This window comes from Benincasa hispida, chromosome 5 (genome assembly GCF_027475165.1).
Source record: "Benincasa hispida cultivar pf3 chromosome 5, pf3_genome.v1.1, whole genome shotgun sequence".
Taxonomy (NCBI): Eukaryota; Viridiplantae; Streptophyta; class Magnoliopsida; order Cucurbitales; family Cucurbitaceae; genus Benincasa; species Benincasa hispida.
Window position 1 is genome coordinate 10,570,150 of NC_143482.1, and position 24,807 is coordinate 10,594,956.

Here is a 24,807-nt window from a genome sequence, read left to right on the forward strand (position 1 = left end):
CAAATCTGCTCTAAATTCTTTGAAGGAGTTTTGCATTTGATGTTCTATAAAATGGGTAAGTCGTTGATTGGACAAATCAACTTCGAAATGAGCCTACAAAAGAAGGAGGGAAGAATTAGCATAGATGATGTTCATGACTGTAAAAGAATAAACTTATAATTACTTACCAATAATTGACTTTTAGCCAATTCTATGAACTCGTTTGGAACCTCAGCAAAAGTACAAAAATGTACTGGAAATGCAGATCTCATGGCAACGTTGATCGCATTACTAAATCGTAACGAATGTTGAGATATCGATTTCGTCTCCCCCTCATTTATCACGATTGTAATTCTCCCATGTTTTTGGACGTATTTTTCCAAGTCAATGTTCCGCGAATGCTCTCGTTTCTTCCGATTGGATGCTGAGCTACTATCTGAAGAATAAAAAATTTAAAACAGTTTATGATGTATTTCAGTTAACAAAATATATTTCAAAATATACTAACCTAAAGTATCACCCACAGAAGATACCGTGTTGCCTAGATATAACTCCTGGAATTTTTTATCAGCCTCCCGTTGCCTATTAGGGGTTGACATCGTATCTATACAAATAAAAAAATGAGGAAATAATATTAAATTAACAATAAATACGTGTAAGCTAGAGAAAAAGAGAATTGAGTAGATACATCATTACTCATCATCATCATTGTAATCTAATTCAAATTATTCATCAGCATTTGAACTGTTATTGGGAGATAATTGTTTTTCATCTTCATCGTTTATGAAGTCATGATCACCATGTACAATAATTGGTCTTTCCACAACTGTAGGATCAACGTCAACTCTGCATAAAGTAACCTTCTCAATGGTTTCATCCACTCGGACGCCACCAACAATTTCTAGTAAATCTAGTTGTGTGTTTTCAACATCATCCACTTTCGGTACATCCCATATTCGTTTATTTTGGACTACTTGAACAACTTTCCAATTGCTACCATGTTTGATGTCATCAATGTAAAAGACTTGTTGTGCTTAGATAGCAAAGATGAAAGGCTCGTCGACATACCAAAAGTGTGATGTATTGATCGATTTGTATCCTAAATCCATATGTGTCCTATTACTTTTGTTGTTATCTGTGTCAAACCATTTACACTTCAAACAGAAAACGCATCTTCTGTTCGCATATTGGAAATCTAATACTTCGTCTACAACACCGTAGAAATTGTTATCCACACTTGTGTTCTCACTAATCTCCCCGGCCACTAGGACTCCACTATTTTGTGTAGCTCGACGATTATCACGCTCTACAGTGTGAAACCGTATCCCATTAACAATGCATCCATTGTAAGAGCGCACCTCAGACGAAGGTCCCATTGTAAGTGAAAAGAAATCATCGGAGATATCTTCTCTCTCGCGCCATTGTAGAACCTGATAATTACTTATACATTAAAAATGAATACGAAAAATGAATCATCCCTCAACTGTTGCCTACAAAATGACTATGTATACCTGAGATTTGAACCAATCGGGAAATTTACATTGATGTTTTATATATAAGTCAGAGGCACCTTGAGCTTCACGACGAATTAACCTCAAATGTTGCCTACAAAATTGATCATTTAAATATTATATCAAAGGAGATACCCTAGAATTTAGAAAAGGAAAAAGTTTGAAACGTACTTGCGATAGTCTGTTATTTCTTTACAATTGTTGAGAATGTACCAATGTGCAATACGCTTTTCCTTCGCTGATAACGTCCGTAAAGTTGACGCCCCTAATAGTTGTACCCTCTGCCTAAATAATTCAAATTCACCAAATATCTCGTGATCAGAAATGTTATCATCATTTCGTTCATCTCTATTGAATCTCGTTTCAATCCCACTTAAATATCGTGAGCAAAAGTTCCATGATTCATTCATTGCATATGCTTCCGCTATAGACCCTTCGGGACGTGCTTTGTTCCGTACAATTTTTTTTAATGTTCGTAAACTTCTTTCAATAGGATACATCCAACTGTAACTAATTGGACCCACCACTTTGGTTTCATATGGTAGATGAACTGCAAGGTGTACCATAATATCGAAAAAGGCAGGTGGGAATATTCTCTTCAATTTACAAAGTATGACTATGATGTCTGCTTAGAGTCTGTTCAAATCACTTACACATATTGTCTTTGCACATAAGTCGCGAAAGAATGTACACAACTCAACAATAGCAGTGGATACATTCTTTAGTAGGTATGCTCGAATACCAATAGAGAGTAGTCTGTGAAGCAACACACGACAGTCGTGTGTTTTCAGCCCCGATATTTTTCCATCTTTGTCATTGACACATCGTGATATATTAGATACGAATCCATTAGGGAATTTCACTGATTTCAAATACTTACAAAACGAAATCCGTTCACCATTTGTTAATGTGTATGTTGCGTGTAGTTTTACAAATCTATTATCGACCTATATCAAGTGTAGGTCCTTTCTCATCTTCAAATCTTGTAAGTCTAATCAAAAGTTTGTTGTATCCTTTGTCTTTCCTTCAATATTTAACAATGTGCGTACCAAATTGTCGCATATGTTTTTTTCAATATGCATTACATCCAATTATGTCGTAACAATAGTCTTGACCAATATGGAAGTTGGAAAAAAAAATACTTTTTTTAGTCCAGTTTAGAATTCGCTTTCTTTTTTTATCTTGCTTCGATGGATGTTTGTTAAGCAAAAAAAAGTTTAGCGTATTTATTTGTTGTAATATCTCTTCTCCATTCATTACGACTGGTGGAGGTCTATGTTCAACTTTTCCATCATGTTGTCTACTTCGACACCAACTATGATTCTCGGGAAGATAACTCGATGTCCCATAAATGATATTTTTCCTCTTATCCCGAAGGACGAGTTATCTTCTTTGCATATTGGACATGCTTGATAACCTTTTGTACTCTACCCAAATAAGTCACCGTATGCAGGGAATTCATTAATCGTCCATAATAAGGTAGCATATAGTTGAAAAAACTCACCAGCAACAGAATCATAAGTTCGCACACCAATTGTCCACAACTCTTTCAACTCTTCAATCAACGGTTGCAAGTAAACATCAATTTCCTTTCCAGGAGATTTTAGACCAGGTATGAGCAAAGACATGAAGAAGTTTGTTTCCTTCGTGCATTTCCAAAGGGGCAAATTATAAGGAATTATCACCACAGGACACATACTATAAGAAGTGCTCATATTTCCAAACGGATTGAAGCCATCTGAAGCAAATCCCAAACGAACATTTCGAGGATCTAAAGCGAAATGAGGGAATTCACGATCAAAATGTTTCCACCCCTCTACATCAGCTGGATGTCGCAATACATCCTCCGTTTCAACTCACTTATCTTTATGCCATCTCATGTTAGAAACGTCTTCTTTTAATGCAAACAATCGTTTTAATCTCAGTATCAATGGAAAATGACGCAATACCTTATGTGGTATTTTTTTTATCCTTGCCATCATTAACTTTGTACCGAGACTCACCACAAATAGGGTATTATTGCAAATCTGCAAACTCTTTCCATACAATACACAATCATATTTACACGCATGAATAAACTCATAACCTAGGCCTAAATCACGCAATTTTCGCTTGGCTTCATAAAAGGAAGTAGGTATAGAGGTGCCAGCTGGAAACGATGCTTTTAACAATTCCAGCAACATGTCAAACGATTTGTTACTCCAGCCGTTCAGAACTTTTATATGCATCAACTTCACTAAAAAGTTTAAGGACGAAAATTGCGAACATCCAGGGTATAATTTATTACGTGCTTCGGTCATTAAATCCTCAAATAAGTTTGTGGTATCTCTTTCTTGACCATTAAAGGACATTTCATTATTCTCAATCCTTCCTTCATTTGCATTATCGTTTTCAATTGGAACTTGTAAATTGTTTATAAGATTCAACATCTCATTTTCTTCAACAGCATTACTCTCTATACTATCTACTTCAACATCCTGTATTGAATGACTTGTATGACTTCTATATAAGTTTACTGGCTCTCCATGATATACCTATTCACAATATGAGGGAGATATTCCATATGTTAATAGATGTCGTTCCACAATATCTATCTTTTCCCAAATTGAATTCATACAATTCTTGCATGGACATCTTATTCGTCCGGAATCATTAACATGAAACCTTGCCATATCTAAGAACTATGATATTCTTTCTCTATACTCCACTGATAACTTATTCCTTAGTTTAATCCATTCTTTATTCATCCTTAAAAATAAATATTTTCTAACCAACTTGTAATCCAAAACAATAACCTGGATTAGAGGACAAAGTACAAAGTATTATTAAGCATTGAGTTCCATAATTTTCATTTCTTAAGGCAAAATAAACACATAGGTCCCTATCTTAATAACTTTCAAATGTTTTATTTAGTACGTCTCCAAGCTTTCAATTTTGTGTCTAATATAGGTCTTTCATCTATTCAACATCTTCTAAAATTTACAAGCCTATTGGACACAAAATTTAAAGTTCAATTTTCTATTAGACAAAAAATTTAGTTTTATGTCTAGTAGATTCTTTAAACTTTTTTAAAATATTAAATGTGTTAAGTACCAAATTGGAGTTTTAAAGATTTATTTTATATTTTTTAGATTAATATAGGCCTTTCATTTATTCAACATCTTCGAAATGTTAAAAATTTTAGATAAGATTTTAATGGGCATAATATTGATGAGCATGATTTGTACAACAATTTCAGAAAATTAACAAAAGCGAATACAATATTTAACACATTTTAATGGGCATTTCACATATGATTTAAATAAATGTACAAGATAAAATAAAATGAGAAAATTACTGGCGAGGAGATGACAGCGGCGGCGGCAGTAAAAATTGATGGAAGAAAAGGGAGAAATGGAAGAAAAAAATTGATGGAAAAAATGGAAGAAAAGTTGGAAGGGAAAAATGGAGAAAATGGGAGTTAAAGTGTAAAATGATGGGAAAATGGGGAGAGAGAGGAAGAATGATGAAGAAAATTGAGGGAAATGGGAGAAAGAGGGGAAAATTTGAGAGGGAGGGGGTGTGTTTGAGAAGGAGAGAAAGAAAAAATAGGGGGAGTGGGGAAGAAGAAGGGGTCTGGTTACCAGACCCCTCTCCCGACGCCGCCCGACGGGTGTCGGGAGATCCCCCAGGAACTCCTGATGATCCTTTACTTCGTCGGGAGAGACCATCTCTCCCGACGACCTAACTCCTGACGCTCTATTTAGGCGTCGGGAGAACTCCTTTTTCTTGTTGTACTTATATGTACTGAATTAGCTACAAATAAGTATATTGTATTCATACATATACTATATACAATAACAACTTCTAAAAGTAAGTGAGATGAAATAATAAAGGCAATAGGTTAAAATAACCACAAATTTATGGAAAATTCAAGGTCTTGGAGAAAGTTCAACAAGTAGATGAGACTCACACCTGATAAGCCTCGTCTTAAAGATAATAATTCACCATCCACAAGCTGCAAGCATCCTAAAACGATTATCTTAATAGGATACAAACAATTATCTTAATAGGATACAATGACTAATTTTGATAGAACAAGAACCTCAAACTATTCAGATTTGACAAAACTCTTAGATACTTGCTTTCAACTAAACTCAAGATTAAAAAAAAAAAAAAAAAGAGAGAGAGAACTCTTCAAATTGGAATGAGATACTTCAAATGAAGAAACAAGTTGCTTCTATAAGCTAGCAACTTCTAACTCTCTAAAACATACAATAAAATCAAATAAATACAAAATTGAAATATTTGTCAAATTTAACTTCCCAAAATCAAATATAACTTATTTAAATTGAAAAAACTACAAATTTAACATAGTAAAATTAAATTTGTAAATGAAACACCATTCAATTCGATGGTTTCAATCTAATTTGAAACTTCTAACCATGAATTTAAGGTACATAATTAAATTATTTTCTTATGATTCAATATTAAGAAACATGTAATAAAATATCCAACAAAAAATTTCTTATAACTTGAAGGTTTAAATCATCCCTCTCGGATTTATAATGTTATATTTGTGCTCCATTCTTTAAAAAAAAAAAAAAAAAAAAAAAGTTTTTCTTTGAAGAAACAAATATAGACTAATACTCGAATTATAATGAAATAAAATAACCCTAAAAAAACTAGACTTGTTTAGAAAATTAACACAAAACACAAAACAAATAGAACCCAAGATAGCTCTTTGAATGCTCTCAGATTTATAACGTTATGTTTATACTCTTAAGTAAGAAAGTTCAAGAAGTAATTTTTTTTAGTTGAACTAATATATGATAAAAGTAATTCAGTCCTTAGGGCATCCATACTCTTAACTCAATGAAGTTTTTTACACCTTTCTTTTTTATGACATTCTATTTTTTCTATTAAGCAGAGAGATGTACATAAGTTAAAATTGGGTTGGGTTGTCGGATTGTTTATTTTTTTCTTTTCTTTTTTATTACATTTTTTAATTAACTTAAAATACTTAAATTTATATACAATACATACTACTAATTAAAATTTCATAAAACTCTAATGTTAAATATCAAAATATAAGATATCTATTACAAATTTCATGCAGACGTCATGTGTAAATTCGGGTTGGATTGAGTCAACCCGAATTTTTAAAAGTTTAACTCAAATTCAAACAAAACTGAAAAAAACATAAAAGATTCAATCCAGTCCAACTCTTACAATTTGGGTTGACTAGTTGGAGTTATTCAAGTTGTCAAGTCATTTAAGAATCTCTATTATTGAAGTAGTTACTATTTACCATTTTATTATCTTCTAATTAATGTGTTATTGTTTGCTCTTTTTTTTTTAATTTATAATTTTTAAAAAGAATAATGAGATATGGTAATGTTGTTAAATCAATAACTTACCTTAAAATTCTAGAAATCTTACCAAACAAAATTTTAGTATAATATTAAAATCCCTTAATAAAGGATTGTAATTGAAACTTGAAAAGGACAAATCATGTTGCATTCCTATTTCATTTAGGTCGTCCATCGTTGTTTATATATATATATATATATATATATATATATATATATTAATTCATGCTCAATCAATCCATAATTATTAAATTAACATGTAACATCATCACTTAAATAAAACAACAAAGGTTGGAAGACATTTGAAATTTGTTTAAATTTAAATACTAAACAGATAGAAACAAGGGCCTTTTTAATTATTAAAAATTATTAAAAAAACATTTACACGCAAAAAATATAAAATATAAATATTTTTAAGATTTTTTTATTTATAAGAATTTTTTTACAAACAAACTAAAAGTATAATTTAATATAGAAATAAATTATTAATGAACAAAAAATAAAACGAAGCAAGAAAAGACAGTTTTAGCCCATCGTTTAGGCGGGAGAAACCAAAGAGGGGGAGAAAGAGACAAAAGGGCAAAGAAGACATTTCGAAATTTGGTAATATTTAAAGATAACACGAGAATAATTGGCACATGGGATCAACCGACGTTCAAGGAAGACGAATGATTTAGGGAAGGGTAATTTAGATATTTCATAATGTTTGCGCCGTAACCTACCAGATCACGTGCTTATCGTGGCTTACGTGGCAATGTCGTTTATTTATTCTTTTTTTTTTTTGTTTTTAGTTTTCTCTCTATCTTCAAACCACTCCGTTTATTCTTTTAGCAGTTGGACACAACAGAACAGAGATTCATGTGTGTGAATAAAAAAAAATAAACAATTAATATATTGTTTATTTTATTATTATTTTTTATTAAAAAAAGGAACATACCTTAATTCAATACCTTTGTTATGCTAGGATATATGTTACCAAGTTTTATGACCTTATTTGAACAAGATTTGCTCTATAGATTGTATAACTATGTTGAGTTCTAAGGTTATGCTATAAATAAAATTGTTATCATAGATATAGATAATACAATGAAACCCAACTGATTACGAGTTTTTATTTTTTATTTTAATAAAAAGGGTAGAGGTTCAAACCAATGACTTTTTGACCATTGATATATTCGTATGTCAAATAAGTTATGCTTGCTTTAGAACAACTGATTAAGAGTTTACGAAGTCATATTTGACGAATAAATTTTTAGATAATACTAGAAATTACTATGGTAGCTTAGGGCAAGCCAAACTATTAAGTAAACCATTAGACTAAGAGTGGTGAGGAATCGTCAATAATTCAAACCTAATTAAATGAGAAGAGATTGAGTGGTCAAATTACATGTAGTGACTTGTACATGTATTCCAACACTAAAAAAACAATGTGAGGCCCCACAGTGTACAATGTCTTTTGAAGTTTATATGAGCATGTGAGTTAGATAAAATGTGCTAAATGCAACCTATCATTAATCTTGTAATTGTTGGGGGAAAAACCCGTGTACATAAGAACTAAAGATGATATTAACAACTGATTACACTTTAACTAGATGTACAGAAAATTATAGTATAAATGTACATACATTGTTTATAACAACAACGTTCAAACCTCAACTGTAAGCCAAATGAAATAACAAAAATTATAAATTGAAATAAACTAAAAAAAACTTCAAGATCTCACGAAAACCGAATAGGCGAAGTTATGAAGTCTAGGGAGTTGTAAACTCTTAGAACCTAAGAGTTGATAAATATAAAATTGATGTTTTTTTAGTAATGAGATCTACCAACTCCTTGGGACAAACAAGGATCAGAGTTCACAATTCTTACTTCTCAATTCCTTAGACCAAATATACCCTTATGTGTTCTACACGGGTGTAAAAAAACTACATTGATTCTCATTCTCTCCCAATTTGGGTCATCTATACAAAAATACCAAATTTGAACACCGACTAATAACAAGGTGCAAATTTGAAATTACAATATCAATAGCATACTATAAAAAACATGAACATTATATAATTGTTTCTTTCTAGTGGTGGAAAAACATTCCGCGTTACATATTGCATTACATCTCTATCAACACTCTTTAGGAAAGGAAGAAGAATTGAATTAGTGGATTAGAGCCATTGAAAACGATACGACGGAGGAGGAAATTGCGAAGTACCTAACCAAAATCAACAACAAAACAAACAGCCATCAAAATTTCAAAGGCCTTTATTCAATTCAAAGATTAATTCCCATTTTTTTTTCGAAGGAAAATAATTTGAAAAGCCATTGAATTGACCACATTGAGTTTACTTATTTAAGCCTTACAAAAACATCTCGATTGGGTTTCTGTATTGCGTATTGAATTCCCCTTTTGGCGAATATTCTCCTTCTCCATTCCAATCTCTCCCCACCCTTTTGAGTGATCCTAAAGGAAAGAAGATAATTGGGGGGTAAGGTAATGGAGTTGTAAAATAGATTTCAGTTTCTCTTTCCTTTTCTCTTTCTCTTCCCCCCTTTTCCTCTGCTTCTCTGTTTGTTTCCCGAGAAAAGGGAAAAAGGGTTGTTTAGTTTCAAGGGAAAGGGGGGAAAATCTTGGAAGAAAATGGAGAAGAAAGGGGAAACGAATGTTGTTGTTGGTAAGATGGGTAAGTTTCAATTGAGTTTTTGGGAGGTGGGTGTGTTTACCACTGTTGTAATTGCCTTCCTTTTTGGCCTTCTCTGTGTTTACCTAACCATGCCGGCCTCCGATTACAGCTTCCTCAAGCTTCCTCGTAACCTTCAAGATCTTCAAATCCTCAGGTATTGTATTATTATGTTCAAGCTTATTTCATTTTTCGTTTGTTGTTGTTGGATTTTGATGATGGATGTGGGAATTGGGATTTCAGGTCTTTCGTTTCATTCGTTTTACAAACCTCTGTTTTGATTATAATCGGTAGATTGGGTTGTTTTTATTGTAATTTGTGGAATTGGGTTTGGTTGAGTTCTTGTTCTTGGAATAGGAGTGGAATGAATTGACCCCCCTCATTGATTTGGACCCTCTATTAGTGAAGCTTTCAATGGCTTCTCAAGTTGTTATGTGGGTTCGTGTTATTTATGTAGCCCTTGAATGATTGAAATGTTCTTGTTGAATGGATGCTGAAATAATTCTCTAGAGATGTCTTCCAAATCATTTGTATGGTTATTGAAATTGTGGGGGAAGGTTCTTTTAAATTCAAGTGTTTGTGTTTATGAGAAAGCATCAGATCTGGCCTGTTCCTTGAGAAAGTTTTTGGCTAATGAGATTCGGCAGCACTTTCTTGTATAAATTAGGCCCATAATCGTAAATAACAGATAAACGAATGCAAGCGAAATCCTGTGTTTGATCCTTCGGAGAGCCAAATAACAGATTCTAGGCATTCCAACACTCTGAATATGTACTTGTTCTATTTCTGTGTGAGAGCAGAATGCAGGATTTAAATGTCATTTGATCATCATAAATATTACTTTATTGAGTAGGAATGGAATGTAAAAGCTAGAATGTTTGGGTATGGATTGTTACTTGATGATTTTAAGAGCTTAAATACTTGACCGGTCGATCTTGAATCATTAATTTACTGGGATGATGATAGATATGTTTATTTCATCTTCTGGGATCTTGTTTAAAGCTATCTCCCTTTCTTTTAGAGATCACCTTGAGGAATATACAAGTGACTACACTGCACAGGTCTTGGTGGGATACTGCGTCGTCTACATCTTTATGCAGACCTTCATGATACCTGGAACGGTTTTCATGTCACTGCTGGCCGGAGCCCTCTTTGGAGTCTTTAAGGGCGTTGCTCTCGTCGTATTCACTGCTACAGCCGGAGCTTCCTCTTGCTATTTCCTCTCAAAGATGATTGGGAAGCCCCTCGCCTTTACTCTTTGGCCTGAAAAGGTGAAGTTCTTTCAAGATCAGGTAAGTTTCAACTCCCCATCTCTGTTTTGCAGGTGATTCTATAAGGTTTTTGGATGTTGAATGGCTTGTTATTTCCATTCACTCTCAGGTTTCTAGGAGAAGGGAAAAACTGTTGAATTACATGCTTTTTCTAAGATTGACTCCAACCTTGCCAAATACATTCATCAATGTTGCATCTCCGATCGTCGATGTGCCTTACCGTACCTTCTTTCTCGCCACTGTGGTTGGTCTCATCCCAGCTGCCTACGTTACAGTCAGGGTAATCACTTCTCCATTGCAGTTGTTTCGTCTTTATTTCATTCCTAACTCGTTCTTAAACTTGTTACATAGTTGGACAAAATTAACAAATCTATAGAATGGATTAAAGAGCATAAATGATTGTTGATTACTGAATAAGACTTCAGCAAGAAAATGTCTAGTTTGCATTTGCACATTGTTGTACTAAGTAATGGACTTGTTCTCAAATCAACATTTTTAGTTGAGTGAGTGAAGAACCAACGATGACTTATTTATTGAATTCCATGGCAGGCTGGATTGGCGCTCGGAGAATTGCGATCGGTTGGTGACCTATACGACTTCAACTCGATTGCCACACTGTTTCTGATTGGAATTGTCTCGGTGACCCCGACTTTAGTTGGCAAGAGTAAATCATAGCATTCTATGGCCTAACACTGTTGAGCTTGGATATTTCGATTGACTCGGGAACGGAATTTGCAGCTGCATTCCATGTACAGATATAGCATAATCCCCTTTGCAGCCATTGAAGGTGATGATAATTGATTTGTTTGGTGTTTAACTATAAATGTGGATGTGAGGTTTGGGAGAGTTGGGGAGAAGGATCAGAGTTATTAAATTTCGATTTGATCGTCAGTAATTGTTCAGTTTCTTATGGATAATTTTATTTTTGATTGACCAGAATCATACAATGGATGATCATATTCATTTGTTTGACCAAAAATCATAAAATGGAAGATCATATTCATTTGTGAATAATATATTTTGGCATATTTGTAATTCAATGTGGTCAATTTGTGGACCATTTCTATTTTATTCACCTGGAAAATCAATCCTAATTTTCTCACTTTACATACCCCACATCCTATCTTTGATTTGAACCAAATTTGCTAACATGAATAACCTTTATTGTGATTTTTTTTCGTTGAGTTTGGATTTGAATATCCAACATCTTCATCAATGATATTTATTTAAATCAAGGATTAAAATATCGATGTCGATATCAATATCGAGATTTTTGTAAGTTAGTAATTGTTAAGATTTGTTTCTATATCTTTTTTTTTTTTTTTTTGTTGATCTCTCTTCTAATTATATGTTTTGATATAAATATGTTTTTTTTAATTGATTTATTTTTCTAAATTTAGATTTCAGTTCATGTATATTTTTGTAAAATTTAAATCTGACCATATCCTTTTCTATTTCCATTATGTTCTTAAAACAAGAATGGAAAATAAAAAAATCGAACATATTACCCAATAAATAAATATAAAACCAAAAATGAGTAAAGATAGTAAATCACTAAAAATACCAAATTTGGAGATTCCATATATACATAATACCTATTTTCACAAATTAGTGCCCACATTTTTATCAATTTTTTTTTAATGAACTCTAATTGAGCTGGTAATCTAAAATTAGGGCTATATTAAAATCTGATTGGGACTGCTTTTGCACTTTTCAAGATCTTTATGACATTTGTAAAGGTTGAAAGTGCTCCATTTAATTTCAAAGTGGTTGAAAATGGGAGATTATAAAGTGGTTTAAAGTGCATGCACTAGTATAATTGTAGATTGAGATTCGAATAAAAATCCTCTTAGTCACACATACTAGAGATATGCTCGTTTTAGCAATATTATTTATTCGATTATGTAAATAGCATAATATAATTTATTATTGCAACTTTAACATCTTCCTAGGATTGTCTTAAAAAATAACTTGGAAGTTTAAAATTTTACAAAGTAACATGGTTCAAACTTAAATGTGAAATAAACTATGTTTAATTAAATATAGCTTAAAGAGAGCACTATTAGTATTAGAGAGTGTAGAGATTATCATAAGGGTTGAAAATTTTGTTTATTGTTGTGTTTTTCCTTTTACCTTGCTGCTTTAATTAATTTCACTTTTATCTTGTACTTATAATATTCTTTTCAATTGAGTTTATATTTATTACCATGATGGCCCTGAAAACTAAAAGCCCTAGTTAACAATTATGTTTTTTTATTATATAATTTAAAGAAATAAAAAATAATTTGTAATTAGACATAAAACTTATAAATAAAATTTACTTATAAAACTTCGTATATTAAATATCTGTTGTGAACTTGAGGAGTACAACGAGAACATGAACATTAATAAAATATAATATTAAAATAAATACAATATAATATAATAATAAAATAAATATATATTAAAAGTAAATAAAATAACAAAATATGAATTTCTCCATTTTCTCCAATCTTTTTGGATTGATCACCAATATGTATGTATCTTCCAAAATCCACCATATACCACTATTTATAGGCAATTTGGCAAGTAGGAGATGGATTACATGGAGACTAATAGTGTGTAATATTGAGACACGTGGACAACACATAGTAATGGATAAATGACACATAGCCAATGGACACTAATAATGGGCATCTACATTACACCTAATTTAACATATTTATAATACTCCCCTTTAGATGACCATTATATATATGAAATATGTCTCGTTAAAACCTTGCTAGAAAAAAACCCACTGGAAAAAACTTCTGATGAAGGAAAAAGAGTACATATTTCATATAATCTGATAATCTTACAAAGAATATAGTATATTTACTCCCTCTGATGAAAACATCACTTGAGATCTTTGAGTCGCCGCATTCCAATGTTGTGCAACCAATTTTTCAAAGGTTGCGGTTGGTAATGATTTTGTAACTAAGTTTGCCAGGTTATCATTCGAACAAATTTGTTGTGATGTCACCATTTTCTTCAAGATCATGAGTATAGAAAAGTTTTGGTAAAATATATTTTGTTTTATCTTCTTTAATATATCCTCCTTTGATTTGGGATATGCCTGTTGTGTTGTCTTCATATAATATCGTTGGAAGATTTTTATTAAAAGATAAGCCACATGTTTCACGAATGTACTGAGTCATTGATCTTAGCCATACACATTCTTGACTAGCCTTGTGAATTGCAAGAATTTCAGCATGATTTGAAGAAGTGATCGTTATGGTCCGTTTCACCAATCGCCATGATTTAGTAGTTTCTCCACATGTGAACAGATAAACTGTTTGAGATCTAGCTTTGTGTGGATCAGATAAATATCCAAAATCTGCATAACTAACTAGATCAAAATATGATTTATTTGAACAAACAAACCCATGTTGATCATTCCTTAGAGATAACGGAGTATATGCTTAATATCGTTCCAATGTCTTTTTGTTGAAGAAGAACTATATCTTGCCAATAAATTTACTGAAAATGCAATATCTGGTCTTGTATTATTAGCAAGATACATAAGTGCACCAATTGCACTAAGATATGGTACTTCAGAACTAAGAAGTTCTTTGTTATTATCTTGAGGTCGAAATATATCTTTCTTCACATTTAGTGAACGAACTTCCATTGGAATATTTTATAGATATGCTTTGTCCATATAGAACATTTTCAAACTTTTCTTGTATAGGTTGACTGATGAACAAATATCTCATCTACTAAATATTCAATTTTCAAGTCAAGGCAAAATTTTATTTTTCGAGAGCTTTCATCTAATTTTTTTTTTTTAAGATATTCTATTGCCTTTAAAAGCTCTTCAGAAGTTTCAATTATATTTAAATCATCAACATATATAGTTATAATAGAAAATCCTGATTGTGATTTCTTTATAAAAACACACGGACATATTGGATTATTTTGATATCGTTCTTTCAACAAATATCCACTCAGGTGATTATACCACATTCGTCCTGATTGTTTCAATCCATATAATGATCTCTGTAACTTTATTGAATACAATTCTCAGGAATTTGATTTATATGTTTTAGGTACCTTAAATCCTTCTGGGATTCTCATATAAATATCATTATCAAGAGATTCATATAGATATGTTGTGACTATATCCATAAGATGCACGTTCATATTTTTATACACATTAGACCAAATAAATATCTTAGTGCAATTGCATTCACCACTGGAGAATATGTCACCTCATAATCAATGTCAGATCGTGAGAAACCTTACGCAACTAGTCTTGCTTTATATCTTGTGACCACATTATTTTCATTTCTTTTTTTCACAAATACCCATTTGTATCCTAGAGGTTTGACACCTTATGGTGTTCGGCTTACTGGTCTTGACGTTTTGAAAGTGAGTTTAAATTTGTCTCAATTGCTTATTTCCAATGAAGTCAATCTTTTCTATGTCGACATTCTTCAATAGATTTTGGTTTAGGATCCTCATTTTCAAATATAATATCAAGAGCAACATTATATGCAAAAATGTTGTCAATAACTACATTAGTTCGGTTCTATCCTTTTCTTGTCATGACATAGTTTATTAAAATCTCATTAATATCTTTAGGTATTTCATCTTCCTCGCTAGTCATGTCAAGGATTTCTTCACGGGTATTTAAATCCTCAACCAAGTCTTTTTTACTATTAATTATTTTTCGTTTTCAAAGATTTTTATTTTTGGAATCCACTGGTCTACCACGCTTTTGACATATTCCAGACTCATTAATGACAACTTGCTGTATTTAGATATCAATTTTCGATAGAACATTTGTCGTTGATATATGAGATTTAGTTATTTTCTTTGCATCTATAAATGTATCTGGTAATTGATTTTCTATATTTTGCAAATGAATTATCTTCTGAATTTCAAGTTCACATTGATCTATACGGGGATCTAAATGAGCCAATAGTGGTGCATTCAAAGTAATTTCTTTTTCCAACTTCTTAATTCCTCCCTTTAATGTTGAAAAATGGGTCTCATTAAAATGATAATTCGCAAATCGTGCAGTGAATACATCATCCGTCAGGGGTTCAAGATATTTAATAATTGATGGGAATCATATCTAACCTATATTCATAACCTCCTTTGAGGATAGGGTTGGCAAAATTCTACGCGGGGTCCCACCCCAGTTTTACCGGGGATGGGGTCAAATTAGGGACCCCACCAGGGATGGGACAGGGATGGAGAAGGTATCCCTGTCCCTGCCCCCGCCCCCGCCCCCGCCCCAGTTAGGTTTTTGACATATATATATATATATATATATAGGTATAGGTATTTAACTTTTTACATTTAGCCCAATCTAAGCCCAACTAAACTGTTCAAGCCCAAACCAAATACAATTTTAGGGGAAAAAATTTAAAAACAAAGTCTCCATGAAAAAACAAAAGAGAAAATGAGGAATGGGTCCCCACGAGGACCCGTTTCCCCGATGGGGAATCCCCGCCGTGGGGATGGGACGGGGGCGGGGATGGGGGTAGAATCCCCCAACGGGGACGGGGAACCCTCCCCCTCCCCACCCCGGCCCCATTGCCAACCCTATTTGAGGAACCATCTTAGTATATAGTGGTGGAGAAATTGGAACGTATACAATAAATCCAAAAATTCTCAGATAGAAAATATCTGGCTCATGGCCATAAGCTAATTGTAATAGCGAGTATTTATGATAAACGGCTAGCCTAATGTGTACAAGTGACACTACATGCAAAATAGCATGCAATTAATTACAAACATTTTATAAATAATTATGTTAAACCATTTTGTGTATGAACATGAGCTACAGGATGTTCAACACTTATCCCAATTGACATAATTATCAAAAGTTTGGGATGTAACATTATCAAAACGAATGATCTTAATTATATAATCAAGAAAATTGTGCTCTTAACTTAATTATTTGAGCAAGTAATCTTGCAAATGCAAGATTTCAACTTGATAATAAGCATACATGTGGTTATCTGTGGGATGTGTCTATTAATACCATAAAATATCTAAATGATCCACTTGATGGGTTAATAGGTCCACATATATCACCATGAATTCGTTCTAAAATGTAGGGGATTCAATTCTCACTTTGGCTGGTGATGGTCTAATTATTAATTTGCCTTGAGAGCAAGCATCACATGATAATTTATTAGATTAAAGAATCTTCTGGCTCTTCAATGGGTGTCCATTTGAATTCTCAATAATTCTTCTCATCATTATAAACCTTGGATGACCTAATTTGTCATGCCAAATGGTAAACATGTCTAGATTCATGAACTTCAGGTTCATTGTTGCATATGTTTCAATTACTCGTATATGAGTATAATATAATCCAGAAGATAAAGCAGACAACTTTTCCAGTATACGTTTTTCATATAAGATAGTAGATAAGATATAAACATACTTCATATTATTCTTTTGATCAGTCTCAATATGATAACCACTGTAACATATATCTTTAAAACTAAGTAGATTTCTCTTTGATTTGACTTTTTGACCCTTAATCCCAAATTAATTAATTCTAATTGATTAATTAATTAATTAATATTTTGATGATAAAAAACCTAATTTTATTTATTAATAATTTGAGTACTTTGAAATGTCCATTGTTATAGCTCGAAACAACGGTTCCAATGCAATTTGAATAACCTAAATCGGACCTTAAACCAAGAAGATATGACTGAAACAAGTTTAATGGAAAAATCCCCAACTAATGTAGACCAACTGAAATATGTCACTTGGAACAATGGAAAAGGTGGGCTTTTGATTTTTGGATTGGTTTTAAAAAGAAAATGAATTTAATAATATTTTATGTTTGTGTCTAATGGCTAGTTTTGGACACATGGTAGACATTTTCTTTTTGTTGGGTTTTTAAAGAAATGATTTTAAAAGAAATATATTATTATTTGTGTCTAATATTGAATTTAAATCTCCACCATTCAATTTTATTTTACCAACATCTAATGGTCCAAATTAACTTTGGATTTCACCATCCCTTCTCTATTTAAACACATATTATTCTCCAAATTAATACGACAATTACACATTATTTTCAATCCTTCATAATTAATTAAGCCTCCATTGTTGCTCTCTTCAAGCTTTAATTTTCTTCTTTTCACCTTCTTCTTGAGAGAGATATTTTATGTTGTGAGGATTTATTCATTGAGTGCTAAAATTTGTAAATCCACTCTTGTAGAGAGTTTGTAAAGTGTACTCTTTATTCTTCCAAACTATTGTAAGGATTACTCTTGATCCGGGAAAAAGAGTCGTTATAATGGTTTGATCCTCAATCGTGGAAAGGATCGGATTTGTTCTTGTGCTCGAAAAAAGAATGTTGTACGGTTCGACACTAAGCCGTGAAAAGAGAAGTTTGTAGTGACATACCCAAGAAGAGTTTGGGAAGTGGATGTAGGCCGGTTGTGCCGAACTACTATAAAATTCTCAGTGTTAATTTCTCTATCCCTCTCCTATTTAATTTTGTAATTAATTTGTTTTTAAATTTTATTGCTGATATTATTTGTAATTTTTGTTCTTAAATTTATTACTCATATATATTTATTTTGATTGGTAGTTCTTAAATTTATATATCTTTTACTAATCCTTTTATTAGATTTAAAAATTGTGTTTGATGGTTAATTTATTGTTTAATTCAAAGTGAAATTATTTATATAAATTTATTGTTTAAACTACTTGTTAGCAAAATATTTGTTAATTTGCTTAATTGGGCCCACTTAGTGAAAAAGTTTTAATTAGTTTGATTAAATCCTATTCACGAGTTGGGTGCTCTCTTGTTTGTGATAAACAGTTTCATAAGTTATTTTAGATTGATACCCATTGTTTAAGTTTCTCACTCTTACAATTTGTATGAGAGAAGATAGCTTTTTTATGTAAAATTATTTTTCAAATATTATTTTGGTACTAAAAGTTTCTTATTAATATTTTGAAAAGTTTAATTACTAGAACTATGGAAACTTTAGAAGGTCAATGTGTTGATACACCTCTTTCTTTAATGGTAAACAATTTGATATTTGGAAAATAAGAACGAAAGCGTTCTTGCTTGCTATTGATTTTAATATCTTATATGTTTGTGAACATAACTTGTCAAAGTTCAAATTGAATGATAAATTTCTCTCTTTTAATGTCTAAGCCATAAATTGTTGGGTTGAAATCCCAAGTGCGGTCGAAAAAAAAAATCGATGACTAGCTAATTCGGCCCACTTTATTAAGACTAGTAAAGATATACGCTCGGACCTTTTCATTTGTCTGTGTCCAACGCTCATATGTTTCCCGAATGTTTCGAGGAGCATTGTGAGCTGGAATGGGAGGACAATCCTCCATCAAGACAAAACGAAGATCATCGATGATCAGTATTCTGTTGATTGTATTTTTTTAACTAGCGTAATTCTCTCCCATTAATTTATCCGCTATGAGTAAACTTAAAGTAGCAGTAGCCATGTTATAGAATTTGCTGAAAAGCTGAAAAAGAACAAATTGTTTATATTTAGTCTACTTGCATTAAACCACTTATGACAACCAATCAGATTTTTAGCAAAATAGTCTATTGTACCCTAAGTTACATCTATTTTACAATAAAGTTTCAGTGAGGCAGGACAAAAGTCACCGTAGGGTGATCAAGTATCCCTTCACTAAAATGAGACATTCTCAACCATTAGACAGAAACAACACCTTGTCACTGTAACTAACAGTCACCATTGTTCGGTCCAGAATTTGTTAACATCCTTAACAATTCTTGTATGTGTAACCCCTCATTTTAGATTCTAGAGTTCCGCCCCAATGAGCCAACCATAGGGAAAAACCGATTGGGACATGAAACTAAAGCAACCCTATCCATTTCTGGAGATTGAATAAAGCGTCATGCAATATTGCCATCCTTTAGGACGACACCCACGATGCCACGAGGTGCTGCATGACACTTTATTTAACCTAATGAGAGAAATCGAGGGATGCGTTGTCACATGTCTTGCTCCCACTTACTATAAACACTCTCTCCATTCACCACCAATAGGAGGACACCCATGATGCCTTAAGGCTGATTGTAGATCTCACAGTGTGAATTTACAGGGAGAAACGTGTAGAGGATAAAATGAAGTATCATATACCCCATTTTCCTCCCACTGAGTGTTTTACCTAGGGTTAATTAACTTAGAAAAAATTTGGCTACTGATTTTATCTAAGTGTTTGTTAGCCGTGTGATAAGTCTGGTACTCTATTAAGAAGCAAATGATCGCCTTGACGAGAGTACTAGTTTTCTTCTTCTGTCAGAGACGGATCTTGGGCTATCCGTACTTCTTGTCTCAGCTCTTGTCTTCGACGACGAGCATCTAGCATTGGGTAGACCTCATACAATAACTGTCCTAGCACTTAAGATGAAGATAAGATTCGAGTTCCAAACCTTTATGCTTTAATTTGCTAAAAAACAACGTTTGTCTTTGATGATTAAACAATTTTGATTGAAGTTTCATTAAACTCTTTAATAGACTTTGATCAAACTTGCATGTATGTAACAAATCTATCTAATTAACCTTTCCAACAGGTTCCTAGGTAAGGGTGCAACATTTCCATCAACTTAAGTACCCTAGTCTAGCCAGAACCTGTCTTAGCCAAAATGTCCCTTATAGATACATTTGTTACATATTTAATCTTTTATTAAGAATCAATTTAATCCCATTAAACAGATTGAAAGATTAAACTAAGTTTTCTACTCATTAGAAATGTGATCTTAGGTCTATCTTAATCATATTTTAAAACAATTTTTTAAAAAATGATTATAACCTAAGATTTGCATGCAACTCTTATTTATTGATTTTAATTCTAATTTCATTTAGTTATAACAATTATAAATAAATGAAACAATTAAAACATCCATTTCATGCTTGACATACTTCAATTAATCATAACATTTATAAATTAACCTGAGGTAATGTCATGTTTCATGCAATATTCATTCAATACTAATATATTATAACCATTATAATATAAATGATGCATGGATCTGCTATAATACATACATACATATACTATAGCATTTATACTATATGATGCATGAGCATGCTAAATAATTTAAATCATGCATGTACATATATTATAATACTTATAATACAAAATGGTGCATGAATATAAATGCATAACCTATGGTGGGTTTAAAAACTATATGATATACAATATGATACATAAGATAAAACATACATCATATGTATATTTAATATAAACAGTTAATGGACCGGGATAGGACACCTAAAAGGAAACTTAAAAGGTTAATTATTATAGCATAAGAGCCATCCAGTTCGATATAGGTGAACTAGACCTTGAACCGCTTGAACCAAACAGCCCTTCAACGAACTCTCTACAATGATCGTGTAGCAAACTTGTTGTACGAGCTGCAAAACTTGCTGCATAATCTTGTAGCATTAGCTACACGATTGTGTAGCAAATACTACACGATCGTTTAACAAAAGCTATCTGATCGTGTGGCACTACTACACGATCCTGTAGATCTACTTTCTTCTTCATCACAGCAGTGCTCTGAATTTCTTCTTTGAAGCTCCCAAAAACAACACGAGCGACTCAAAACAATGCATACAGACTCTAACAAAATTATGCCCAAAATAGGGGCCTTTTTGTAAATGAAATTAAAGCCATAAATATAAGTATCCTATCCCAAAACATCCATCAACAAAACCAAATTCAAAACCATTCATCACATGAACTTTAAATAAAATGCAGAAAGTGTAAAACCCACCATCACTGTAAAATCAATTAAAAAAATGGAATTAAAATGGAATTTGGGATCAGTAAACCAACAACCTGGCTCTTATACAATTGAAGGATCCTAAATTGAAGGGAATCGTGAGCGGAAGAAAGATCATCCCAAATCCCATTTTTCACTGAATGTAAATTTTACAGTAATGCATTTACATAAATTACTGCATGCTATATAATTAGGTTAACCTTACCTTTGAAGACTTTTCTTCAAGATTCCCTCGAAAACACGAACAGGAGTGGTGGACTCTGACTATTTTTGAATGAGGGAAAGTTTTAAATAGAGAGGTAGAAGTTTTGAAGATCGATCACTAACAAAAATCCAAAAATCCAAAACTCATTTGTCTTTTCTCTTTCGGCCAAGAAGCCACTCAACCAGGAGGGAATCCTCTCCTTTTCAAAAAGCTACCCACTTAAAATGACTAATTATATGTTATATTATAACATATAACCTATAGAAGGGAATAATAAAATGTAAAAAGACTTTTTCTCTATGGTAACTAATACAGAAATATATAATTTTTCAACTCAAACAACTAATATAATGATCTCTTAATAATGTTGCCATTTTCCAAACACAAAAGGAAAATTAAATTTTAAAAAAACAGGAAAAAAGAGTTTGACCTTTGAAAAAAAAAATTGAGTTATTCTTTTTATTCAGACTGCATTTTGCATTATGCATCGAATGTTAACTTTGTTAAGTACACATCGATAAAACTTTTCCAAAAAATTATGATTATACACTTTTACAAAAGAGAAAAATATAAATATATAAAAGAGCTTTAAATATAATAAAATAGAAAACTGACAGCAGCCCATAACGTAATCTTATTCCCTCTTGAAAATGGCCCATGCACAAATCACGTGCACACTTCCTTCGTTAGTTCTTCCTCTTCCCCTCCTAATTTCCAAAAACCAATTTCATCCACATCAATACGCCGATACCACAGCCGCCGGTGGAGCCTCCGCTGCCGCCGCCGCCGCCGCTGCTGCTGGAAAAACGGTCCTCCACCTTGACCCTAACCCCTACTACGGAGGTCACTTCGCCGCCGCCGCTGCTGCCTCATCGTCTTCCACTTGCCACAAGAAATGAGCGTAATGTCCTATCACCAAACTTCACAAACAAATTTCAAACATTCATCAGAAAAGCCTTCGAGTTCATAAAACTAGGGCTAAATTTCTAGATCTAGAGATCGAAAATTACCAATCGCTTGGAGAAGCATAGACGGCGCGATCGAAGTAATATTGAGCTCTTCGTTTGTCTCTTTGAGTATCCCATACTAATTTTCCATACAAAGCCAGTAATTCACCGTCTGTTGGACTTGCGAGTATTGCTCTGCTGTAGCATTCTTCCGCTCGTATCGTATCTTTCACCACCTTTACAAATTCAACAAATTAAACTGTAAGATTCGATTTCCTTTCACGATTTCAGATCGAAAGACAGTTTCAATTTAATAATTCTAGTGTTCGATTACCTCGTGTAAGAATTTTCCGTAGTTTCTCAGTAACAGAGCATCGCTCGGGTTCAATTTCAGCAACTCTTCGTAGTACGCTCCGATCTTACTACGGTCATTACTTCCGTTTGAAAACGTATCTGAAACAAAATCAACGCCATCCTTCATGGAATCACCGTCGGATTCATCCTCGTTCAGCAACTCCTCCTCTGGAATTCCGGAAGGAAACGACCGAGATCGAGATCGAGATCGAGATCTCACTCCACTGGATTGATCGTGTGGATTTAAAACCTCGTGCAGCGATTGTGTGATGTCGCTCTCTGATGCTGCTCTTCGGATACGACTGGAATTCTTTCCTCTGCGATGATTGATTTCGAAATGTAGAGAGATTTTGGGAGATGAAACGGAACTTTTGTAGCAGGAGAAAACTCCATACAACGGTTTGTTGTTGGAGAAGGAGAAAGAAGCGGCGGCCGGAGAGAGGACGGGAACGGAGCCGGTTCGGAGGAGAGCGGATTTCATAGCTGCAAAGTTGCGAAGATTATGGAAATGGCAAAGTTCTCTTTGTTTTGTTTTTTTGTGTTGAGGTGTTTGAATGTGTTAATGCATATATATATAGGGGAGTGTCCACCGTTGGATTCGGTGATGGGAGTTGAGCATTAGAACGCGGGAGATGGTGACACGTGTATGTTTGCACGTGAATTGCTAACGAACAGGCTGCTCCGGGGGAGTCGGTTCTTTTTCTTTGTAAAATGATAATAAAATAGCAAAAAGCAAAAATATAAAAATAAGTAAATATAATAGCAACTTAACACTACTGAATGTGAATTATAATCCTAAACTAATAATTATATCGCAGGTTAATTTCAATAGTTATTGATATGATTTTTCTTTTCTAAAGTTTGATTTTTATAGTATTAAAAAAACTAATAATTATATCTATTTAAATTATAAATTTTTACAAGTGTATCAATTTATACTTTTTGGTTTGTTTTCATTTTCAATCATATGTCAAATTTATAAATTTCTAACGCTGACCATTTTTTTATTTTTAATTTATTAAAATTAAGCGTACAATACTACATCAACATATTGGTTTGTTTGTTTTATTGTCTATATGCTATGGATGTTTTAAAAAACCAAGTCAAAATTTGAAAGTAAAAAGATGTTGTTTGGTAATTATTTGATTCTTTTGGTTTCTAGTTATTGAAAATTTAGCATATAAACATTTCTTCCACCTTTAAATTCTTTGCTTTGTTATCTAACTTTTATAATGTTTTCAAAATCCAAGTCAGGTTTTGAAAACTAAAAAGTAACTTCCAAAAACTTACTTTTATTTTTTAAATTTGGTTAAGAATTCAATTATTTTACTTAAGAAATATGTAAATTATTGTAAGAAATTTAGAAGAAATAGACTTAATTTTTGAAAATAAACCCAAATAGTTATCAAACGGAATCATAATTTTCAAAAATTTGTTTTTGTTTTTAGAATTTGACTAAAAATTCAAATATTTATTTAAGAAAGATAAAAACATGATAAGAGCATATTTCCTCCTCATTTCTTACTATAATTTACATCTTTCTGTATAATGGTTGAATTTTTTTGCCAAATTCAAAAAACAAAAAAAAAAACTACTTTTTTAGTTTATAAAATTTGGCTTGATTTTTTAAACCATTGATAAAAAGTAGATAACAAAAAAAGAAATTCGGAAGTAAAACGTGGAAGTAGTGTCAGACTTAATTTTAAAAAAACAAATAACCAAAAAATAAAA

The 24,807-nt window shown here is 32.4% G+C and overlaps 2 protein-coding genes and 1 pseudogene across 2 annotated transcripts; 1 reads left to right on the top strand and 2 right to left on the bottom strand.

The window, feature by feature from the left end:
• Positions 1-704: 704 nt before the first annotated feature.
• On the bottom strand, positions 705-2,572 carry LOC150035895 (uncharacterized; annotated as a pseudogene).
• A 6,356-nt stretch (positions 2,573-8,928) lies between these two features.
• Positions 8,929-11,798, top strand: LOC120078311 (SNARE associated Golgi protein family). The gene is made up of 4 exons (XM_039032545.2): positions 8,929-9,670; positions 10,535-10,805; positions 10,894-11,064; positions 11,334-11,798. The coding sequence occupies exons 1-4, from the start codon at positions 9,474-9,476 to the stop codon at positions 11,457-11,459; spliced, it is 765 nt and encodes a 254-aa protein (XP_038888473.1). The 5' UTR covers positions 8,929-9,473; the 3' UTR covers positions 11,460-11,798.
• A 10,408-nt stretch (positions 11,799-22,206) lies between these two features.
• LOC120078207 (uncharacterized) lies at positions 22,207-23,689 on the bottom strand. Its single transcript, XM_039032433.2, has 4 exons — positions 23,057-23,689; positions 22,786-22,958; positions 22,626-22,695; positions 22,207-22,556 (listed from the first exon to the last, which is right to left on the bottom strand). The coding sequence occupies exons 1-4, from the start codon at positions 23,555-23,557 to the stop codon at positions 22,512-22,514; spliced, it is 789 nt and encodes a 262-aa protein (XP_038888361.1). The 5' UTR covers positions 23,558-23,689; the 3' UTR covers positions 22,207-22,511.
• Between the last annotated feature and the right edge of the window lie 1,118 nt (positions 23,690-24,807).

Excerpts from the sequence above, each read along its gene's own strand:
- LOC120078311 (XM_039032545.2), top strand. The coding sequence starts at position 9,474 with ATGGAGAAGAAAGGGGAAACGAATGTTGTTGTTGGTAAGATGGGTAAG. Across the intron at positions 10,806-10,893 it reads TGAAGTTCTTTCAAGATCAG|GTTTCTAGGAGAAGGGAAAA; the intron begins GTAAGTTTCAAC and ends ATTCACTCTCAG. Across the intron at positions 11,065-11,333 it reads CTGCCTACGTTACAGTCAGG|GCTGGATTGGCGCTCGGAGA; the intron begins GTAATCACTTCT and ends ATTCCATGGCAG.
- LOC120078207 (XM_039032433.2), bottom strand. The coding sequence starts at position 23,557 with ATGAAATCCGCTCTCCTCCGAACCGGCTCCGTTCCCGTCCTCTCTCCG. Across the intron at positions 22,696-22,785 it reads TATGCTTCTCCAAGCGATTG|TTTGGTGATAGGACATTACG; the intron begins GTAATTTTCGAT and ends TTGTTTGTGAAG. Across the intron at positions 22,557-22,625 it reads AGGCAGCAGCGGCGGCGGCG|GCGGCAGCGGAGGCTCCACC; the intron begins AAGTGACCTCCG and ends GCGGCGGCGGCG.